The sequence below is a fragment of the Carcharhinus amblyrhynchos genome, chromosome 5 (genome assembly GCF_965287045.1).
Source record: "Carcharhinus amblyrhynchos chromosome 5, sCarAmb.v2.hapA, whole genome shotgun sequence".
NCBI classification, from domain to species: Eukaryota; Metazoa; Chordata; class Chondrichthyes; order Carcharhiniformes; family Carcharhinidae; genus Carcharhinus; species Carcharhinus amblyrhynchos.
In genome coordinates, this window is record NC_137328.1 from 117580814 (window position 1) to 117605085 (window position 24272).

The 24272-nt window shown below is 46.6% G+C and overlaps 1 protein-coding gene across 2 annotated transcripts in view; it reads right to left on the reverse strand.

The window, feature by feature from the left end:
* Positions 1 to 24272, reverse strand: part of galntl6 (polypeptide N-acetylgalactosaminyltransferase like 6) — a 1196842-nt gene that overhangs the window by 74772 nt on the left and 1097798 nt on the right. For both annotated transcript variants that reach the window (XM_080189755.1, XM_080189754.1), the window contains one exon: positions 9252 to 9368. In XM_080189755.1, coding sequence (XP_080045881.1) covers positions 9252 to 9368 — 117 coding nt within the window. The remainder of the gene's footprint in view (positions 1 to 9251; positions 9369 to 24272) is intronic.

Below are 24272 nucleotides of genomic sequence, written 5' to 3' on the forward strand. Positions count from 1 at the left end.
TTTGTTTCCTCTTGCAACAGAACAACCCAACCCTTTTACTTCTCGGTTAGGGATGAGTAACGCTATTAACAGGTTGGATCAGTTTGGCAGATCTATCATATGCGGAGAGACCGAGCTGATTAGGATTGTATTCCTTAGTGTTTAGAAGAGTGAGAGGGGATCTGATAGAAACTTATAAAATTCAAGAATGATTAGACAGGTTAGATTCAGAAAGAATGTTCCCGATGGTGGGGGAATCTAGAACTAGGGGTCATACTTTGAGAATAAGGGGTAAACCTTTTAGAACTGAGGTGAGGAGAAATTTCTTCACCCAGAGGGTGGTGAATGTATGGAATTCACTACCACAGGAAGAAATTGAAGCCAAGGAAAAATTAGACAAAACTCATGGTGTTAAAGGGATCAAGGGATATGGGAGGAAGATGGGAACAGGATATTGAATTTGATGATCAGCCATAATCAAAACGAATGGCGGAGCAGGCTCGAAGGGCACAATGGCCTATTCGTGCTTTTAGTTTCTATGCTCCGATAATCAATTGTAGTATTTGCACTTTCTTGCGACCTGTACTAATATTGGGAAATTGCTGATGTCATCTTGCCATGTGACACCCTTGACCAATCCATTCACTGGAAAAAACAAATTGATTCCCTGTGAGCGCTCAAAGTCCACAAACTGAAACTCCAGTTTATGATGCTGCCAGTGAAAGGTGCAGCAACCGAGCAGAAATGTTGGGCAAGGATTTTTAACCCTCACTCACCCAAGCACGGAGGTGGGCAGATGTGAAGATTTGGATCAGCGGTTGACAAGCCCCAAGCCATCCCACCCCGGGGCCATGCCGCTGGAGGCAGAACAAGGTGGCAGGAGGTGGAGAGTGGGGGGGTGCAGGGTCAGGGTGTCATGAGTGGCAGGACTATTCACCCATAAAGCAGCATGTGGTCAATTAACAACATGTTTTTCAGGAATCTCCCAGTCAGCCTCCAGGTTCACCAAGGCATCGGGTTCTGTGGCCTCCTGCCAGCCAAATGGGGAACCAACAGTCCAGCCAGGCTTTGAGGCCCACCTCTATCTTTTAGAACTTAGCTGGAGCCACAGGCTGTCCTGTGGTGACATTTCTCTGCCACGATGGTGACGTCTGCTGCCCTGGTCATGTTTTTGTTAAACATTTAAAAAGTTGGAGAATGGGCACCTCCATCTTGGGTCACCCTCCCTTTCTCTTTCTTTCTTTCTTTCTTTCTCTCTCTCACTTACCATAACAGGCAGCTTTCTGCTTCTCCCAAGTTGGGTGTTGGCCAGTCAAGGGAAAGATCACTGCTCCCCTTACAGAGAGAGGCCCTGATCCTCATCTGGCCAGGTGTTGGGGGCCCTGACCCAAAGGGCAAAGCCCACGCAATGGGTTATTGTTTTGGAAGTTGTAGATCTAACAGCAATACTTTGCTTGTGTCTCCCTCCACATAACACTCTGCGCAGAAGGGCCTAATGCTTTAACCAAGCCATTTTGGCACAGTATAGGCAAAAGATCCACCAGATAATGCCTGTTCTAGCAGGTTTAAATGCTTCTGTGTGGCGATCACCCCTCCATATGCTGACAAAATACAGGGGTGGGGTCCTACAATGAAACAAAAGTAGGCCTTCTCCAGCAATCAAGTCACCTGTACCTACTCTCCATTACCTGCCTTTGTTCTCTTCTCCTTAATCCCCCTGCCTAATGAAAACCTTAGATTTGAAATTATCCATTACTCCCCAACCTCAACAGTTTTGCGCAGGAGACAGTTCCAGATTTTCACCACACTTTGTGTGAGGACTTGCTTCCTGACATCACACCTGAAGAACCTAGCTCATGTTTTTGAACCGAGTGCAGGGTGTCGAAATTTGCTGATGACACCAAGATTGGGGGAAAGGCAAATTGTGCGGAGGGTGTGGAGAGTCTGCAGAAGGATCTAGATAGGCTGGGCGAATGGGCCAGGAAATGGCAAATGGAATTTAATGTTGGCAAGTGCGAGGTGGTCCACTTTGGTAGGAAGAATGGTAGGAAGGACTATTACTTACGTGGCGAAAAACTGCAGCAGGCAACGGTGCAGAGGGACCTCGGGGTCCTTGTGCATGAGTCGCAAAAACCCAGCTTGCAGGTGCAGCAGGTGGTCAGGAAGGCGAATGGGATGCTGGCCTTCATAGCGAGGGGGATTGAATATAAAAGTAGGGAGGTCTTGCTGCAGCTGTATAGGGCATTGGTGAGGCCGCAGCTGGAGTACTGTGTGCAGTTTTGGGCGCCGCACCTGCGCAAGGATATTTTGGCCCTGGAGGGAGTGCAGAGGAGGTTTACTAGGCTGATACCGGAGTTGAGGGGGTTGAGCTATGAGGAGAGGCTGAATAAACTAGGCTTGTACTCGCTAGAGTTTAGAAGAATGAGAGGAGATCTCATTGAGACGTATAAGATGATGAATGGGATGGATAGGATAGAGGTGGAGAGACTCTTCCCGCTCAAAAAAGACAGTAGGACTAGGGGGCACAGCCTCAAGATAAAGGGGAGGCGGTTTAGAACGGAGTTGAGGAGGAACTTCTTCACTCAAAGGGTGGTGAATCTCTGGAATTCTCTGCCCGTTGAAGTGGTGGAGGCTGCCTCGCTAAATATTTTTAAGAAGCGGGTTGATGGGTTTTTGATAAGAGAGGGGATTAAGGGTTATGGGGAGAGGGCGGGAAAGTGGAACTGAGCCACAACAGATCAGCCATGATCTTATTGAATGGCGGGGCAGGCTCGAAGGGCTAGATAGCCTACTCCTGCTCCTATTTCTTATGTTCTTATGTACTTATGTTGTTCAGGACTTGGTCACCAGAAGAAATAATTTCTCCCTTTCTACCCTATCAACTACTTCCATCATTTCCAACCCCTCAATTAACTCATTCCTTAATCTTTTATAAATATTGACAAAGCTGTGTAGCATCCCCAAATATTGACTGACTTAGCATACTTGTCTAAGAAAAGACAGGCAGTGACTTGAAGAATAGTTTTTAAAATTAATTTTCAGGACATGGGCATCGCTGGCAAGGCCAATATTTATTGCCTATCCCAAATTGCCCTTGAGAAGGTGATGGAGAGTTGACTTATTAAACCGTTGCAGTCTCTGAGGTGTAGGTACATGTGTAATGGTTTAGTAAGTGTACAAAATAATTTTTATTAATATGCATGCCAGGCTTTGATGGTACAACTTTTGCCTTTGAGTCTGAGGGCTATGGATTCAAAGTCCCAATCCAGAGACATAGGCTGGAATCTTACCACCGTTCACACCAGCGGGATTTTCCCATCCCGCTGCACTGAACGGAGATTTGGTTGGCTGCCAGATTCTCCCACCTAGCAGGAGCGTGGCGTGACGGGAGGTAACATCATGCCCCTAATCTAGAACAACACTCCCAGTGCAGTACTGAGGGAGTGCTGCATCGTCTGAGATGCTTGCTGAGATTTTGCGACCTTGCTCGTCCCGAAACCGTAAAACCCCGCCCGAGGTCAATGGACATTCCCAGCTCTGCCCCTCGCCCGCTCCAATTCCCGAGACATGCAGGCTAGTAAATTTCTGGCCACTATCCTTTGATGAAAAGTTAAATCAAGAGCCTGTCCACCCCCTCAGGTAAAAGATGCCAGGGTATTGTTTCAGAGGTGAGGAGGGGGCTGTCCTGTGTCCTGGTCAATGTTCATCCCTCAACATTCAAACTGATTATATTATCATTTATTTAATTGAAGTTTGTGAGACCTGTAAAACGGGCATTTCCCTGCATTATAACCATGGTTGCAATAAAATAGCTCAGCGAGTGTAAAACTCTTTCGGCAGGCAGAATTCATGAACAGTGGTATCCAAATGCAATTTTTTTTGCAACTAATAAACATGTTGAAAGAAAATGGAAAAATAATCTCTCTGCAACATCCTGATAATTTTTCTCCTTGTTGCAACTCTAGGATTAATGCTTAATTCCTGCAGACTCCAGAGCAATGCTGCAGAATTGTTAGCCCTGCTCTATAGCCACTTTTAAAACTCAAAACTGTCACTCATACCTGTCCATTTGTGACATGGAAAATCAGGCTCCTATGGACGTCCCCATCTTCAATGATAGGGGAGCCCAACACGTGAGGGCGAAAGTCAAGCCTGAAGCGTTTGCAACCATCATTTGCCAGAAGTGCATAGGTGGATGATTCACCATAGCCTCCATGTGAGATGCTCACCATCACAGATACCAATCTTCAGCCAATATGATTCACTCCATGTGTAATCCAAAATACAGACTGGATGCAAGTGAGGTCTCACTGCCCCACAGACATCTAACGCTCACAGGTGTGTGAATTGGCTGTGGGCAAAACTTCCGCCTCTCATTCGGGGTAAAATCCGTCCTCCAAAAGTTGCTGTTCAATTTGATTGGTTGACAGCTCTCTAACCCCTGAAGAGGTCCTCAGAACCTAAGTCCTGGGTGTCCTAAGCTTTGGGGGTCTCAGGGGAGAGGAGGTGAAGCCTGGAAGGATGGGCAGAGTGAGGCAGGAATGCTGGTGGAGAGGCCAGGGAGGAGGAAGCACCCGCATTGACCAGAGCAAGGTCACCTTCTGGAGTGTCCCCCACCCTGAAATCCTCCTGCCAGTCTGAAAATTGAGTTTGGGTAGGGAATGGTCCTTAAGTGGTTATTAATTGACCACTTAAAGGGCTCAGCTGGGGCAAAGGAGCGGAACTGGCCGAGGCCTCACACCAGAGTAAAACTGTGGAGGAGTCAGGATGGTTTATTTATGAGTCACAAGTAGGCTTACATTAACACTGCAATGAAGTTGCTGTGAAAATCCCCTAGCCACCACGCTCTGGCGCCTGCTCGGGTACACTAAGAGAATTTAGCACGGCCAATGCATCTAACCAGCATGTCTTTTGGACTGTGGGAGGAAACCAGAGCATCTGGAGTAAATTCACACAGACATGGGGAGAACAGGCAGACTCTGCACAGACAGTGACCCAGGAATTGAACCTGGGTCCTTGGCGCTGCGGGGCAGCAGTGCTAACCACTGTGCCACCGTGCCACCCCACGGGAATGTGGGAAGAAGGCCATCCAAAAAATTTCATGGCCACCTCTCACCCACTAGCCCATTCTGTCTGAGACGGTACATTATCTACTTGAGATTGAAGCTACAACTCTGTACAAAGGCTTTATATAAAAAAGAAGCATTTATATTTACACAGCGCCTTTCACTACCTCAGGATCATAGAATCATGGAATCATAGAATCCCTGCAGTGCAAAAGGATGCTGTTTGGCCCGTTGAGTCAGCATCAACCCACCAACAGAGCACCTCAACACAAAGGTGTTGGTGGGCTTTCTTGGAGGAAAAGTGGCATTTGTTCCATGCCAAAGGCATCCCTCTCTGTAGCAGTCCTCTTTAACCTGTGGGGGTCGGGTACAAATCAGCTACAACACCAGTTCTTCATTGATTGCTGAGGCCCAAGATTTCTGATTGAAATACATAACCCCACGTATTTACCCCACTAATCCCTCTAATTTACATATCTTGGAATACTAAGGGACAATTTAGCATGGCTAATCCACTGAGCCTGCATACCTTCAGACCATGCCATCTTACAAACAAGTGTTTTTTGAAGCATCATTTTGTAATGTACCTGCTAGAATTTCTTCTTTCAAGAGTTACTTAAATTGTGTTGGTGGAAGAAGAGAATATAATACAAGTTTTTGCCGAGTTGAAATGGGCATACCAACATAATAGGCCATTGGGTCTGCACTGACTCTCTGACAGAGCATTTTGGCCAGGCCCTCCCCCTCCACTATCCCTGATGTTGGTTGTAACCCTGCACATTTACCATGGCTAATCCATCTAACCTACACGTCTTGGGATGCTAAGGATCAATTTACTTGGTGCGTGAAAAGTAACTGACTGGCTGTAGAAGTGACAAGATGCATAGATACAATTATAATGGGGTCTTCGGCATCTAGTAGTGAATGGGAGAGGGGTGACGGAAGGGAACTGAGCAGGGGAACTGGTCAGCCTCTTGTGGGACGCAGATAAGCACCTTTGGCAAGTTGAGCAATAAAGCCAACTTCTGTGAGGCAAGGAAGAAAGCAACCGGGATGAAGACAAGACTTGTGAGTGACAGGGCGGTAGGAATATAGGAGAATTTGAAGCACCTGAGGGTATTCAAAAGGCCAGGAAGAGAAAGTGAAACCTAGTCAGGCCGATTGGCAGTACCCCTGAACCTGAGAAGCCTGATGGTGAGAGAGATCAGGACTGGAGCCAGGAGCTGGGCAGTAGGACAAGACTGAATACAGCCAGTGAGTGCTGTGCCGAGGAGCCGAGGCCCTGACTGGGACAGAGATCTGGTACACTGATGGTGAATATTCTCCGTAAACAGTTGTCTCTTTGGATTTGTGCTTTCCCTTGATGGTTTATACAGTTTTGATACCGGTGGAATAAAGGAGCATTTTTTTTCAAACCTTCATGCAGTCTGTGTGCTTAAACCACATTGACACAATGGGCAGGATTTTCCATCAGCAGCCACCATTCCATTCACCTCCCGCCCCCACCTCCCTCACCCCCCGCCCCCACCTCCCTCACCCCCCCCCCCCCCCCCCCACCCCCTGCAGTGTGCTTGGTGGGGGCAGCCTGTCACTGGCCAGCAGTGGGATTGTCCAGTCCAGCCGCTGTTGACACAGTTTGCACCCTCTGCCGCTGAGGAACCCGTGACTGGTTGTCACCATTGGTGAGAATGACCAGCCAATCCGACTCAAAGCAAAACAAGCCGATTAACACTCATAATAAGCTTTGGTTTTCCTCCAAGAACTTCTTTTGGGATTCAGAATAATTCTCCACAGAACGCAGCACTATGCTAAGTTTATTTTATTTAAGGCTGTGCGGCAGACCTTAACACACTCAATACTTAATACTGTTACGGCTAGTGGTATAGAATCATAGAATCCCTACAGTGCAGGAGGAGGCCATTCGGCCCATCAAGTCTGCACTGACAAAAATCCACCCAGGCCCCTATTCCTGTAACCCCATATATTTACCCCACTAATCTCTATGACCTACGCATCCTGGACACTAAGGGACTACTTAGCCTGGCCAATGCACCTAACCTGCACATCTTTGGGCTGTAGGAGGAAACAAGGGCACCAAGAAGAAACCCACGCAGACACGGGAAGAATGTGCAAACTCCACGCAGACAATGACCCAAGCCAGGAATCGAACCCGGGTCCCTGAAGCTGTGAGGCAGCAGTGCTAACCACTGTGCCACCGTGCCACCTTCTAATGATTCTGTGTGTTTAGAGTAGACCATTGATGTGGAATGCATTTTTTTCTCCACACAATATACCGAGTTCCATAAAGTCAAGGGATGGAAGTGTTCCACGAAACAGTATATTTATATCCAGGGTTTTGAGAATTGGTTGTGGGTGATGAAGGACAAGCCAGGTTTCAGTGGAAGCGCCATAATAATGACAGAGTGTACTTCCACTTGCTGATCCATTGAGTCCCGAAAGGGGGATCGAAAAGGGGTCCCAAACCCGCACCTGCCGACAGCAGGGCCCAGCTCAGTGATCCTCTCTGAGTCTGCCTCTTAATTTTACACCTCTGTGTTTGTAATCCAATCAAGGATGCTGCTGGCCCAGTCCCAGTTTGGGAGAGCTTACCTCTAACTCCACAGGCTGTCCCAGCGAGTACACCTCCATGTGCTGGAATGTGGACTTGGGGGAATCGATGCTGCATGCCAGATAAATGGCAAGGAGGCAAAAATATTGTCCTTAACGGGGCCATTCATTATTTAAATGAGTTGCTTGCCTCCATTCTCTGAAGACAGAGCTGCAATGTGGAGACATTCCAACATGGTTCCCTGCTATTTTACTGGCCTTGGTCAAGATATTTGTACAATTTGTTTGGATACCAACGCAGCTTTTGAGCAGAGGGAGAGGGACAGAGGAACATACTTGTGGATAAAAGCAAATTACTGGAGATCCTGGAATCTGAAATCAGAAGAGAAAATGCTGGAAAATCTCAGCAGGTCTGGCAAGCATCTGTAACGAGAGGAAAGAGCTGACTTTTCGAATCCAGATAACCCTTTGTCAGACTCATGGACTTGTGTCTCTGAAAGTAAAAGCTTGCATTATCACAGCACCTTTGGGGGAGATGGTAGCATTGTGCTAACATCACTAGGCTAGCAATCCACAGACCCTGGCTAATATGCAGGGGAGATAGGTTTAAATCCCACATGGGTAACAGATGGAATTTAAATTCAACTCATGAAATCTGGAATTGGAAGTTAGCCACAGTCATGGTGACGATGCAACTATTGTTGATTGTTGTAAAAACCCATCTGATTCACTGGTGTCCTTTGGGGGAGGACATCTGCCATCCTTATCTGGTCTGACCTACAGACCCACAAGCAATGTGGTTGACTCTTAGCTGTCCTCTGAAATAGCCATGCAAAGCCACTTGGACCAAGGGAAATCAGGGATGGGGAAAAAATGTTGGCCTTGCCAGCGACATCCACATCCCATGAAAGGACAAAAAACACCTGAGGATGTCCTAAAATGATTTACAGTCGATGAAGTACTTTTGAACTGTAGTGAGTGTTGTAATGTAGCTTAGACAGCAGCCATTCAGCACATAGCAAGATCCCACAAGCAGTAATGTGCTAATGATTGGGCAACTTATTTTGGTGATGATGGCTGAGGGATGAATATTGACCAGGATACCAGAGAGAACTTCTCTGTCCTTCTTCAAGACTTCCATTTGCTCTACAACCATCCTGAGCAGCACCAAACAATACTTGATTCATTTAAATAGTAACAGCAACAACTTCAGATTGATACAATTATAATCAACTTCAACAAATTCATATAGCACCACTGAGGTAGTGAAACATTGCAGAGTGTTACACTGAAGTGTTATCAAACAAAATATGGTGTTGTGTCACATGATAAGATATTGAGACTGGAGATAGGTTTTTACAGAGTGTATTCAAGGAGGAATGAAATAGCGAGGCTTAAGGAAGGAATTCCAAAGATTAGGAATTAAACAGCTTAAAGCATATTAGCCATCAATGGTGGAGCTATTAAAATAGGGAATGTGTCAGAGACCTGAATTAGAGGAGTGGTAGGGCTGGGGGAGTTTATTTCACTTATCTTCACCATTCTTTCCAGCTTACTCAGTACCCCGTGTTCGGAAGCTTGACCCTTATCCTATAGGTTTGTCAGCAATAAAGGAGCCAAGTCTAGACTTTGCGGTACCTGCTCGTGTGACCATGTGCGTTCTGAGCCATCCTTGATGCAGACGTCTAGCCTCAGTTCTGCTCCTGTTGCTCCGTGTTTACTGTCCACACACCGGTTAGTGGCAACGTTACGGATCTGGAATAGGCAACCAGCATTTATCATTATTTCAATTTCAATGTTGTCCTCATTAACAACAGTGCCTTCCAAAAAAAAAGTGACCCACTGTATTTGAAACAGTTCTGTGACATGTCTACAGCCTGACAGAGGCGTGATATGATGAAAAATCATACTGAGTTTTACACCATAGAAGGAGGGCGTTCAGACCACCAGGATTGTGCAGGTTTTTTTTTTGAAATAACTATCCAATTACTCCCTTTCTCCTGCTCTTTCCCCATAACCCTATAAAGTTTTCCATTTCAAATATATATCCAAGTTCCATTTCAAAGTTACAAAGCAACATAGAAACTAGAAGCAGGAGTAGGCCATTCAACCCTTCGAACCTGCCCCAACATTCACTTTGATAATGGCAGATCTTTGAATTCAATATCCTAATCCTGTCTTTCCCCCCATATCCCTTCATTCCTTTAGCCACCAGAGCTATATAAGTCACGTTTATTTATTTATTAGTCACAAGCAAGGCTGACATTTACACTGCAATGACGATACTGTGAAATTCTGTGAAAACAAGTGCCACAATCCTGCACTTGTTCAGGTCAATGCACCTAACCAGCATGTCTTTCAGAAGGTGGAATAAACTGGAGCACCTGGAGGAAACCCATGCAGACATGGGGAGAATGTGTAAACTCCATGCAGACAGTGACCCAAGCTGGGAATTGAACCCGGGTCCCTGGTGCTGAGAAGTGGCAGTGCTAACCATTGTGCTACCATATATCTAATTTATTCTTGCAATCAGACAATGTTTTAGCCTCAGCTACATTCTGTGGCAGTGAATTCCACAGATTCCTTGCTATAGAGGAGTGCAGCGAAGATTTGCCAGACTGACTTCAGGGATGGCAGGTCTGTCATGCGAAGGGAGACTAAATTGGTTAGGATTATATTCATTGGAGTTTAGAAGAGTGAGAGGGGATTTCATTGAATTTTATAAAATTCTAACAGGGTTAGACAGGATAGATTCAGAAAGAATGTTCCTGATGGTGGGGGAGTCCAGAACTAGGGGCTATTCTTTGAGGATAAGGGATAGACCTTTTAAGAATGCAGTGAGGAGGAACATAAATGCCATCAAGCCAAAAAGACATTCTGTCTATCACACAAATGAGTAATGTGGTACATGAATTTCAACACCAGTGTAATGAACAGGTAGGTTGGTCGTATGCCCCAACAATCAAACAGCTCCTCCCATTGCGTGTTCACAATGAGCAGAGCACGGAGTGCCCTTAACCAGCTCGTGCTTGCAAAACCCAAAACATAGGCTGGAATTTTACCACCCTGTCTGCTCCCCACAGGAATCGGAGTGGGTGAGGGGCGGACAAGGAAAAGGTCTGTTAACTTTGGGCAGGATTTTACAGTTTTGGGATGACACAGGCTGCAAAATCCCACCCATAATATCTAATGTGATTCTGAGATTGGTCAGCACTTGCTGAACAATTCTAAGTATGCCAGTGCGATACAGTGGCACAGTGGTTAGCAGTGCTGCCTCAAAATGCCAGGGACCCGGGTTTGATTCCCGGCTTGCATCACTGTTTGTGCAGAGTCTGCACATTGTTTATGTGCCCGCATGGGGTTTCCTCCGGGTGCTCTGGTTTCCTCCCACAGTCCGAAAGATGTGCTGGTTAGGTGCATTGACCATGCTAGATTCTCCCTCAGTATACCCAACAGAAGCTGGAGTGTGGCAACTAGGGGATTTTCACAGTAACTTTAGGTAAAATACTGCAGATGCTGGAATCTGAAATAAATGTTGAGGTCTGATGAAGAGTCATCCAGACTGTCAGCATCCTCCCCACTATCGACATTCCAGGTTTACTATTGACTAGAAACTGAGCTGGACTATAAATACTGTGAGCACTAGAGCAGGTAATTCCACTTAGCGCCACTAAGAAGGAATTTTGGGAAATTGATCCTACGATCTTTACTGGTCATTTTCTGGGAGAAAGGTCTCTTTTAAAGAAACTGTAACATCTTGGGATTCAGAAGACCGAATAGTCCTCCTGCATTTGCTATAAGTCCAATGCCAGCCTCCAAGTGCAGTGGTAGAGCACAAGCTTTGATCAGTTGGCTGGCCTGAGACTTAGCAGACATGTTATCGTGTTTTAGCTAGTTGGTGCTGCATTCACTGCCTGTCTTGTGAGGAACCTGAAGCACTCTTGATGCCTTAGACAAGCAGATATGTCTGGGTCATAGGGAAGAATCCATAAACCAGGGAGGAGACAATTTCACCAGGCGAATTGTAAACACATTTCAGAACGCTTCAGTAGATGCAGTGACTGCTGGAAAATTTTCTTGCTTCAGTTTGCCATTGTTGTTAACATGGTGGGACTGAAGACTACTGGGCTGCACAGTGGCACAGTGGTTAGCACTGCTGCCTCACAACACCAGGGATCCAGGTTCAATTCCCAGCTTGGGTCACTGTCTGTGTGGAGTTTGCATGTTCTCCCCATGTCTGCATGGGTTTCCTCTGGTTTCCTCCCACAGTCCGAAAGACGTGCTGGTTACGTGCATTGTTCCGAACAAGCACCGGAGTGTGGCGAATTGGGGAATTTCACAGTAACTTCATTGCAGTGTTAATATAAGCCCTACTTGTGACTAATAAATAAACTTAAACTTTATCTCCTCTGCCCTTTTCTAGAATCCTACAGTGCCAAAAATTCTGCACTGACGTAATCCCACCCAAGCCCTATCCTCATCACCCCGTGCATTTATCCAAACTAGTCCCCCTGATATGAAGGGGCAACTTAGCATGGCCAAGCCACCTAACCCACACATCTTTGGACTGTGGGAAGAAACTGGAGCATCTGGAGGAAACCCACACAGACACAGGATTGTACAAACTCCACACAGACAGTGACCCAAGCCAGGAATCGAACCCGGGTCCTGGTGCTGTGAAGTACTGTGTCACCATGCTGCCCAATTCTCCAGGTGGATTACTGGGTCTGCCTGCTCTATGTGTAGAAAGAGGAGACTTCCTGATTGTTGTGCAGTCTCAGACCATTGACAGGAACTTTACAATGAGGTGCATGGAGTCAATACTGCAGTACTGTTGACATAATCTATCCCAGTTAATTATGCAGGCATGTTTCTGAATTCGTCCCAATTCCTTTCAGGGGATATGGGGACAATCCAGGACTGTAGGAGGAAACCGAAACACCCGGGGAGAATGTGCAAACTCCACACAGTCACCCAAGGCACTGAACCCGGTCCCTGATGCTGTGAGGCAGCATGCTAACCATTGGGTCTTCCTTGTAAAGAAGCAAGCAAATTAAATTGACTAACACTTTAAAAAAAATGAGGCTATTGATGGCTGCCTTCACCATCAATCTTTTCGTGGCTATCTTCCAGCTATGTGAGTCTGACCTGCCAGTTACTGTCTGTGCAGCATTCGAGATATTAAGCAGTTTCGGAGAGAGAAAACCAAAGTTGTGCAAAGCATTTGACAGGAGCATAAAGGGCACTTGGAGCAATTCTAACAAATACCTTTGCCATTGTCTCCCACCTGTGCCTCATGCTACTGGTACAAAGAGCACAGAGCCTTTCCTGGCAACAGGAGCTGATAATTTATAAGGCAGGGAGATGGTAGCCTAGACAAAGTGAAGCACATGAGTGCCAAGTCATCTGGAATGAAACAAAAGAACAGAACAATGAACTGAAAAGAATGAATTGTAATGAGGCAATCCCAAGGACAGAAGTATTACTGAATCAGAGAAGAACACTGCATGTGCACAATGTTAATTCCTCAACTGGGCATCAATAACAGGTTGTGCAGTGACAATTTCTGAATGACTTAAAGAGCAGGATTGAAAAGGCGATTGTCTCACAGTCCTCTGCTGCTTGTAATACATATAAATGACTTGGAAGAAAACGTGGCTGGTCTGATTAGCAAGTTTGCGGATGATACTAAGATTGGCGGAGCTGTGGATAGTGATGAAGATTGTCAGAGAATACAGCAGGATATAGATGGACTGGAAAATTGGGTGGGAAGACGGCAGATGGAATTTAATCTGGACAAATGCGAGGTGATGCATTTTGGTAGATCCAATTGAGGTAGGAGATATAAAATAAATGGCAGAACAATCAGGAGCATGAACACACAGAGAGATCTGGGTGTGCAGGTCCGCAGATCCTTAAAAGTGGCAGCACAGGTGGAAAAGTTGGTGAAGGAAGCATACAGCATGCTTGCCTTCATCGGATGGGGCAAGGAGTACAAAAGTTGGCAAATTATCCTTCAACCAATATCAGTAAAACATAGATTAATTGGTAATTATCCCATTGTTTTATTTTGTGGGAGCTCGCTGTGCACAAATTGGTTCTTGTGGTACCTACAAGAGTGACTGTGCTTCAAAAGTACCTCATTAGCTATAAAGGAGTGTCCCAAGGTCATGAATGGAGCTATAAAAATACAAAGTTACATTTTTCCCTAAAGGATCAAGTGGACAAAATTGTCCAGGCAGTATTGTCAAGAATCAATAAATCATCACAGCAAACCGCTAAGCAGTAAATGCTGAGGAACCTCCAAGAACAATGACAATAATGAACAGAGCATTTGAGTTATTACCACATCACTTATAATTATGCTCTTAAATATCCTCTATCGTTTTGTACTGGCAACAACGATACTTTTATCTGCGAGACATGTTATTGTGAGTTCAAGTCCTGCCCCAGTCATGGAATACACGTTAGCATAACACTGAGGGAATGCAACACTGTTGGAGGTGACATTGGATGGAGGAATATTAAAGTAAAGGTTGTCGGGCTTCTCAGGAGCACTTATGACATGATTCCATGAAGAGCAGGGGGTCCTCCTAGTGTCTTGACACAATGTTCAGCACCATTCATGACTCCTCAGGTACAATACCAGTCTGGGCGAATCTTCCGGCTGTTCACACCGGTGGGATTTTCAGGTCCTGCTGCAGTGCACCAAATTCTCCGTCCTCACTCACAGGCACAAACAGCTGTTAAGATTGTGTCCTTGATGTCCAAGTGCCAGAAAACTGGGACAATATCAGGCTCAGGCCGACAACTGGCAAGTAACATTGGTGCCACACAAGTACCAGGAAATGACCACCTCCAACAGGACAAGATCGAATCATTGTCCCTTGCTGTTCAATGGCATTATCCTCACTGTAACCTTCACTATCAACATCCTCGGGATTACTATTGACCAGAAACTGAACCGGACGAGCCATATAAGTACTATGTCTATCAGAGCGGGTAATAGGCTAGGAATCGTACAATGAGCAACTCACCTCCTGACTGGCTGCCACCACCGGCACCCCCCATCCCTCACATCCTCCACTCCAAAGCCTGTGCAGTATCTACAAGGCACAAATCAGGAGTATGATGGAATAATCCCCACTTGCCTGGATGAGCAGAGCTCCAATAACATTCAAGAAGTTGACACCATCCAGGACAAAGCAGCCCACTTGATTGCTACCCCTTCCACAATCCCTCCATCACTGACAAACACTGGCAGTCGTGTGTATCATCCTTAAGGTGCACCTTCCAAACTCATGATTGCTATTATCTAGAAGGACAAGGAAAGCAGATACAAGGGGACACCACCGTCTGCAAGTTCCCCTCCAAGTCACTCACCATTCCGACTTGGAAATATATTGCCGTTCCTTCACTGTTGCTGGGTCAAAATCCTGGAACTCCCTCCCTAACAGCACGGTGGAAGTACCTACACCTCAGGGACTGCAGTGATTCCAGAAGGGAGCTCACCACCACCTCCTCAAGGGAAATTAGGGATGGGCAATAAATGCTGGTTCAGCGAGCAATGCCTACATCCCATAAGTGAATTTTTAAAAATTACCATCGCTATAATAAATGACCTGGTCATTATTTAATTGCTGTCTGTGGCGGTTTGTTGTGTGTAAATTGGCTGATATGTTTTCCTCTATAGCAACCTTGTCAATCCTTCATTAATGCTTTGTTCCTGCTTTAATCCTATACAGTGATCATAAGTTACTTCTTGGCAAATGTGTGATAAATTCATCACAATTGCTAAAACTCTAATATGATTATCAGCACACATTATTGAATACAGCTCTTTTTTAAAATTCATTTTAGGACATGGGCGTCGCTGGCTGGCCAGTATTTATTGTCCATCCCTAGTTGCCCAAGGGCAGTTGAGAGTCAACCACATTGCTGTGGGCTTTGGAGTCACATGTAGGCCAGAACAGGTAAGGGTGACAGATTTCCTTTCCTGAAAAGCACTAGTGAACCAGATGGGTTTTTCTGACAATCGTTTCATGGTTATCTCAATTCCAGATTTTTTTAATCGAATTCAAATTCCAACATCTGTCGTGACAGGATTCGAACCTGGGTCCCCAGAACATTAGCTGAGTTCTTGGATTAATAATCTAGCGATAATACCAAGAGGCCATTGCCTCTCCTTTTGGATAGCTTCTGGCATGGAAAGCGATTCCCCATGAATTGCGGAACACCAGACATTGCTGGATGATTTGCTCCACTCTGCTGTTTGGCCTTGGTGAGGCCACACGAGAACACAGTGTGCAGTTTTAGTCTCCTTTTCTGAGGAAGGATGTTCTTCTCTCAAGGGAGGGTTGTGAAAGTTTACGGCAAAGGATTCTGGGGTTGGTGGGACTGAGGTATGAGGAGAGATTGACTAGGTTAGGAATGTTTTCGCTGGAGTTCGGATGAATGAGTGGGGGGATCTCATAGAGATTTATAAAATTCTAACAGGACTAGATAGGTAGATGCAGGGAGGATGTTTCCAATGGTGGGGGATTCCAGAACCAGGGGTCACAGTCTGAGGATTCAAAGCAGACCATTTAGGACGGAGATGAGGAGACATTTCTTCACCTGGTGAGATTGTGGAATTCATTATCACAGGAAGTAGTTGATGCCAAAACACTGAATGTATTCAAGAGGCAGCTGGATATAGCACTTGGGGCGAATGGGGTCAAAGGTTGTGGGGGAAAACAGGATTAAGCTATTGAGTTGGATGATCAGGGCACGGTAGCACAGTGGTTAGCACTGCTGCTTCACAGCTCCAGGGACCTATGTTCGATTCCCGGCTTGGGTCACTGTCAGTGTGGAGTTTGCACGTTCTCCTCATGTCGGCGTGCGTTTCCTCCAGATGCTCTGGCTTCCTCCCACAGTCCGAAAATGTGCGGGTTAGGTTGATTGACCGTGCTAAAAGTTGCCCTTAGTGTCCTGAAATGTGTAGATTAGATGGATTAGTGGGTAAATACATCGGGATATGGGGGTAGGGCCTGAGTGGGATTGTGGTCGGTGCAGACTCAATGGGCCAAATGGCCTCTTTCTGTTCTGTAGGGTTTCTATGTTTCTATCAGCCATGATTGTACTGAATGGCCGCGCGGGCTCGAAGGGCCAAATGGCCTCTTCCTGCTCCTATCTTCTATGTTTCTATGTTATCTTTATGAAAATTATATCCTGCCCGAGACCATAGAGCACCCTGTAAGTTTTGATAATAGGCACAGAAAGTTATGTCTAGCAATTAACAGTGTAGACACAACGCTTCCTACATTTTAACCATGATTTCACTTTCACGGTATCTTACTGGCTGTCAGACACTTGACCAAATCCTGAAGGTGTTTCTGTTCTTAGCCGTGGCTGCCATGATGATGTAGGGTCTGAAACACAAGATGCCAGTCAGTGTTTGCAGATGGGAAATGCTGAGGCTGATGCTCTGTAGTTCCATGGTTTAAGCTGACGTCGAGGAATCAGAATAAACTGCACTCGGAAGGTGTGGCTTTCAGGCTTGAGACTCCCATCAGTTCATTATTGGAACAAAAAGCCAGAACTTGTCAGTACCAGATACTGCAATAAAAAAAGTCTGAACATGAACGTAAGGGACTCGACACCCTCTCAACATTTCTCCAAATTCCTGTGCTGAAAAGAAAAAAAAAATGCAACCCCCTTGTCTGCTAGCAAGTCAGATAAATTTGCAATTTGTTCCACAGTGCGCTCAGTACAAGGAAGCTGAGTAAGCCTTTACACGCCTGGGGGACATTGCTGGACATCTTCCTCAGGCTCACAGTTTCCGCTTTCATTCTCCTCTCTCCTGCCTCTGTTGAAAGCTGCACTGTCAGCAGGAAGTTTCTGTTCTTTCATGTTGCGCATCATCTCCTCTGCTGGCATCATTTTACTCGCTCTCTCTCTCATTCCTAACACAGGGCATCCCTTCCCGACGCTATCTTATGTTTCTTTCTCTCCCAGGCAGGGACTGAGTTGCTCTGCACACACATTTGGCTGTGTCCGTCCCCACTCCCCCAACACTTGTGAGTTTCACTTTACATCTCATAGAATCTTAGGATCCCTACAGTGCAGAAGGAGGCCCATTCAGCCCATCGAGTCTGTTACTGACCACAATCCCACCCTGGTCCTATTCCCGTTACCCATGTATTTACCCTGATAATCCCCTTGACACTGAGGGTCAATTTAGCATGGCCCAATCAACCCAATCCACACATCATAGGACTATAGGAGGAAACTGGGGCACCCGGAGGAAACCCACACAGACACGGGGAGAATGTGCAAACTCCACATAGACAGTGACCCAAGCTGGGAATTGAACCCAGTTCCATGGTGCTGTGAGGCAGTAGAGCTAACCATTGTGCCACCATACCGTCCCTTCCCCACATTACCCCGGCGCTTTCGCCCTTTTGAGCTTGACGTGCACCATCTCTATCTCTTTCTCTCACTCGCTATTCGCTTATTTACCACGTTCCCTCTCTCAATCTGGAACAGTTGGGGGTTCAAGCCCCACACTTGAGCACAGTAATCTAGGCTGATGCTGCAGTGCAGTGCTGAGGGAGTGCTATACTTTAGGAGATGCCTACTTTCATGGAAACATAGACCTAGAGGAAATAGAAGCAGGAGGAGGCCATTCGGCCCATCAACCCTGCTCCACCATGATTTTTCTTCACTTGTTCATGGGAGGTGGGCGTCGCTGGGTGGGCCAACATTTTTGCTGCCCATCCTTCCTTAAGGGTGTTTAAGAGTCAACCACATTACTGTGGATCTGGAGTCATATGTAGGCCAGATGAGGTAAGGACTGCAGATTTCCTTTCCTAAAGGACACTCTTGGATATTACTAGTTGTTCGTCCATCGTCGTCAGTGAGGACCTCGATACTATTTGTCATTTTGAGGCTGGATGCGATGTGTCCGAAGATGACTGATCAGGCCAATTTGGGCATGGAATGTCCTGGCACTGTGGGCACTATAGTTGTTGTGCTGGTGGCTCTGGATTTGCACAGCTCGCGTTTAAGTTGTGAGTGGACATTATGATCACGGCTGATCATTCAACTCAGTCACCTGATCCCAGCTTCTCCTCACATCCTTTGATCCCATTTGCCTCAAGTGCTATATCTAACTACTTTTTGAAAACATACAATGTTTTAGCATCAAATACTTTCTGTGGTGGTAAATTCCACAGGTTGACCACTCCTTGGGTGAAGAAGTTTCTCCTCATCTCAGTCCTAAATAACCTTGTATCCTCAGACTGTGACCCCTGGTTCTGGACATTCCCAGCATCAGGAACATCCTTCCTGCATCTACTCTGCCTAGTCCTGTTAGGATTTTATAGCTTCCTATGAGATACATAAAATCCCTATAGTACAGAAGGAGGCCATTGGCCCATTGAGTTTGTGCTGACCACAATCCCCCCCTCATTCTTCCGAACTCCAGCAATACAATCCTAACCGACTTATTCTCTTCTCATGTGTCAGTCCTGTCATCCCAGGATTCATCCCTGTAAACAAAGCCCCTGTCATCAAAGAAGAAATAGCGAGGCACCTGGAAAGGAATGGTTTGATAGGGCAGACGCAGCACGGATTCGTTAAGGGGAAGTCGTGTTTGACGAATTTATTGGATTTCTATGAGGATGTGACTAGTGCAGTAGACAGATGTGGTGTTTCTCGATTTTCAAAAGGCGTTTGATAAGGTGCCTCACAAAAGGTTGCTTCAGAAGGTTAGGGTGCATGGAGTTGGGGGTAAGGTATTAGCGTGGATAGAGGATTGGTTGTCTAATAGGAGGCAGAGAGTTGGTATCAATGGGTGCTATTCTGATTGGCAGTTAGTGACTAGTGGAGTGCCGCAGGGATCAGTGCTGGGGCCTCAGCTATTTACCATTTATATAGATGATCTGGAGGAGGGGGCTGAGTGTAGGGTAATGAAATTTGCTGATGACACAAAGATGAGTGGAAAAGCAAATTGTGTGGAGGGTGTGGAAAGTCTGCAGAGGGATCTGGATAGGCTGAGCGAGTGGGCGAGGACCTGGCAGATGGAGTACAATGTTAGCATTTGTGAGGTTATTCACTTTGGCAGAAATAATAGTAGGAGGGATTACTATTTAAAGGGTGAAAAGCTGCAGCATGCTACTGTGCAGAGGGACCTGGGGGTCCTTGTGCATGAGTCACAAAAACCCAGTCTGCAGGTGCAGCAGGTGATCAAGAAGGCAAATGGAATGCTGGCTTTTATAGCGAGATGGATAGAATATAAAAGCAGGGAGGTCTTGCTGCAACTGTACAGGGTACAGGTGAGGCCGCAGCTGGAGTACTGTGTGCAGTTTTGGTCGCCGCACTTGCGCAAGGATATTTTGGCCTTGGAGAGAGTGCAGAAGAGGTTCACTAGGCTGATACCGGAGATGAGAGGGTTGGACTATGAAGAGAGGCTAAATAGACTGGGTCTGTACTCGTTGGAGTTTGGAAGGATGAGGGGGGATCTTATAGAGACGTATAAGATAATGAAAGGGATGGATAGGATAGAGGTGGAGAGATTCTTCCCGGTCAGAAAGGATAGCAGGACTAGCTGGCACAGCCTCAAGATGGTGGGGGGGGGGGCGCAGTTTAGAATGGAGTTGAGGAGGAACTTCTTCACTCAAAGGGTGGTGAATCTCTGGAATTCTCTGCCTGTTGAAGTGGTGGAGGCTGCCTAGCTGAATATATTTAAGTCACGGGTAGATAGGTTTCTGATAGACAAGGGAATTAAGGGTTATGGGGAGAAAGCGGGAAAGTGGAACTGATCCACTTCAGATCAGCCATGATCTTATTGAATGGTGGGGCAGGCTCGAAGGGCTAGATGGCCTACTCCTGCTCCTACTTCTTATGTTCTTATGTTCTAAACCTTCTCTGCACTTCCTCTGGAGCAAGAACATCCTTCCTCAGGTGAGAAGACCAAAATTGTGCACAATATTCCAGCTGTGGCCTCACCAAGGCCCTGTATAATTGCAGCAAGTCATCCCTGCTCCTGTACTCGAGTCCTCTCGCTATGAAGGTTAACATACCATTTGCCTTTTTTACCGCCTGCTGCAACTGCATGCTTACCGTGGTATACAAGGGCACCCAGGTCTTGTTACACATTCCCCTCTCCTAATTTATGGCCATTCGGGTAGTAATCCCATTTTTGCTACCAAAGTGGATAACCTCACATTCATCCACATTATACTGCATCTGTCATTCATTCGCCCACTCACTCAATTTGTCCGAATCACACTGAAACATCTCTGTATCCTCTTCGTAGCTCATCCTCCCACCCAGCTTTGTGTCATTTCAGAGGAGAATTTACAGCGAGGTCCAGTCTGTGGTTGTCAAATGTCCCTCGGCACAATTTTGAAGAACAGGGGAGTTCTCCTCCTGTGTCTATCCTCCGGTCAACATATATCTGTAGATCTACCAGGTTGCTGCTACAATAGTGACTGCATTTACAAAGTGAATCATCAGGTGGGATTTTCTGATCGCGTGTGCCACAATTCCAGAAACTCCCGCCTGAGAACAATGGACTTTCACAAGGTCCGCCAAATTTTCTGTCTCGCCTGCTACGATTCCAACGGCAGGTGACATGGGAAATTTTCCGCCATCGTCTTTACAACACCTGGAGGTTAAGATTGAGAAAGAAAGGCCCTTTAGCAATACAAGCTCTCTCTTTTCTTTCATCCTGTCATCCATTCCCTGTCATTATTCCTCAGCCTTCTTCTCTGTCTGTGAACAATCATTGCCACTGCCCATTTACCTGTTTGACAGCAGTGCCTAGTGTGAGTTCAATGTACTGGAGTTCCCATCCAGAACTCTGTGGTCAAATTCCGTACAGATCACCTCCCTAAACATTTATTTTGTGTGCCTTTTTTCCCCTCTCCCAGGAAATTAAATAACTCTTGAGAAATATTCACAAAAACCAAAGGATTGGGAAAGTATAGAACTTCTGGGTTAGAGGATGGGAATCTAAAACACAGGAATTATTTAAGATGATAAATGGACAGGTTAAAACTGGGGATCGTCACTAACAAATCGAACAGGGAATTCAGGAGAAACCTCTTTATTCTGGCAGCATTGATAAGTGCAGAGCTTGCTACCATAAGGTGTAGTCAAGGTGAACAGCAGAGATGCATTCAAGAGGAAGGTGGATAAATAAAGAAGTATGTAGGAGTGAAGGTATATGTTGATTGGCTCAGATGAAGAGGATTGCCAGGATTATCAGATGACACGTAAATGCTGGCATAGACCAGTTGGACCAAATGATCTGTTTCTGTGCTGTACATCCTTTCCGGATGTATCACAGCTTGATACGGCTCATTCTCTAACCGAGACCACAAGAAACTACATAGCCTAGTCCATCACACAAACCAGCCTCCCATCCATTGATCCTGCCTATGCTCCCAGCTGCCTCAGAAAAGCAGCCAACATGATCAAGGATCCCATGCACTCTGGACATTCCCTCTTCCACCTTCTTCAGTTGGGAAAAAGATACAGAAGTCTGAGGTCATGTACCAACAGCTTCTTCCCTGCTGCTATCAAACATTTGAACGACTTACCCTGCAGTAAGTTGATCTTTCTCTACACCCTAGCTATGACTGTAACACTATATTCTGCATCTTTCCTTCTCTATGAGCAGTATGCTTTGTCTGTACAGCGCGCAAGAAACAAAGCTTTCCACTGTATCCCAATGCACGTGACAATAATAAATCAAATCAAATTATTCCATGTACCATTCTGTAACTTTGAATAAAATGGACTGACTAGCATTTGTGAGCCATATTTATTTTGTGATTTTGCCCAAATTTGTTTGATAGGTGTTTGTTTTTGAAGGTTCCGCCAGGGGCTGAGTATCTCTGTGAATGAATTAAAGCTCCGTGAAGTTTTGAGACAACTGGTGGCTGAAGTACAGCTTTATGTTCAGGAGATGGCGCTGCTCCCCAAGCTATGGAGACTGGCCATTGCATTAACACTGAGGAAACCATCATTCTTTTCAGATAATCTATCTCCCCACCTCCTGGCTGATGGTGTTTATTACTTCTCCGGGCATCTTGGTCACTCTCCCCCCAGTTACAGAAAGAATACAATGTCGCACAAGCATAAAAAGGGCAAAAGCAACTGTAGTTGAATTTCCTGGAAATATTTGGAAGCTGCTCCCCCACCCCAGCAGCACTGTGACGGTACACTGGACTGGTACATCAGTAAAAAGTCTGACAACACCAGGTTTTAGTCAGACTTTTTACTGTGTTTACCCCAGTCCAACTCCGGCACATCCACATCACTGGTACATCAGACCAGTTTCTGGGGCAGCATAATGGTGAGCACTGCTGCCTCGCAGTGCCAGGGACCCGGGTTCGATTTCTGGCTTCGGTCACTGTCTATGTGGAGTTTGCACATTCTCCCCATGTCTGTGTGGGTTTCCTCTGGGTACTCTGGTTTCCTCCCACATTCTGAAACACGCGCTGGTTAGGTGTATTGACCTGAACAGGTGCCGGACTGTGGAGGCTAGGGGAATTTCACAGTAACTTAATTGCAACGTTAATGCAAGACTTAATTGTGACTAATAAATAAGCTTTATTTTTCACAGAACCAGGGACCCAGGTTTGATTCCTGGCTTGGGTCACTGTCTGTGCGGAGTCTGCACATTCTCCCCGTGTCTGCCTGGGTTTCCTCCGGGTGCTCCGGTTACCTCCCACAGTCTGAAAGACATGCTGGTTAGATGCATTGGCTGTCTAAATTCTCCCTCAGTGTACCCGAACAGGCACCAGAGTGTGGCGACTGGAGGATTTTCGCAGTAACTTCATTGTAAGCCTACTTGTGACACTAATACATAAACTTCTGAACATAACTTTTTTTGACTAAGGGGCAATTTAGCATGGACGATCCACCTAACCCGCACGTTTTCTGGACTGCGGGAGGAAACCAGAGCACCCAGACGAAACCCACAGAGACACGAGGAGAATGTGCAGATCCACACATGGCTGGAATTGAACCCTGGTCCCTGGCGTTGTGAGGCAGCAGTGTTAACTTTGTGAGTTGAATTTTAATGGGTAGTAGGGAGAGAGGTGGGAGAAGTTGGGGAGAGAGGTGGGGGGGAGAGGTTGGGGAGAGAAGTAGGGGAGGTGGGGGAGAACGGTGGGGGAGCTGTGGGAGAGAGGTGGGGGACTTGGGGGAGAGAGGTGGGGGAGGTGAGGGAGAGAGGTGGGGGAGGTGAGGGAGAGAGGTGGGGGAGGTCAAGGAGAGAGGTGGGGGAGGTCAAGGGGAGAGGTGGGGGAGGTGAGGGAGAGAGGTGCGGGAGGTGAGGGAGAGAGGTGGGGGAGGTGAGGGAGAGAGGTGGGGGAGGTCAAGGAGAGAGGTGGGGGAGGTCAAGGGGAGAGGTGGGGGGAGGTGAGGGAGAGAGGTGGGGGGAGGTGAGGGAGAGAGGTGGGGGGAGGTGGGGGAGCTGGGAGAGAGAGGTGGGGGAGGTGGTTGGGGGGCGGGGGGGGGGGGCGAGGTGGGAGGTGGCGGGATGGTGTGGTTGACGGGGGTGTCTAGTGAACTGGCAGAGCGCGTGTCAAATTGGGCCCTTGACCCTGTTCTGCTAGTCGGGGCATTTTACCAGCAGCAGGGACAGTGGTGGAGTCACGAAGG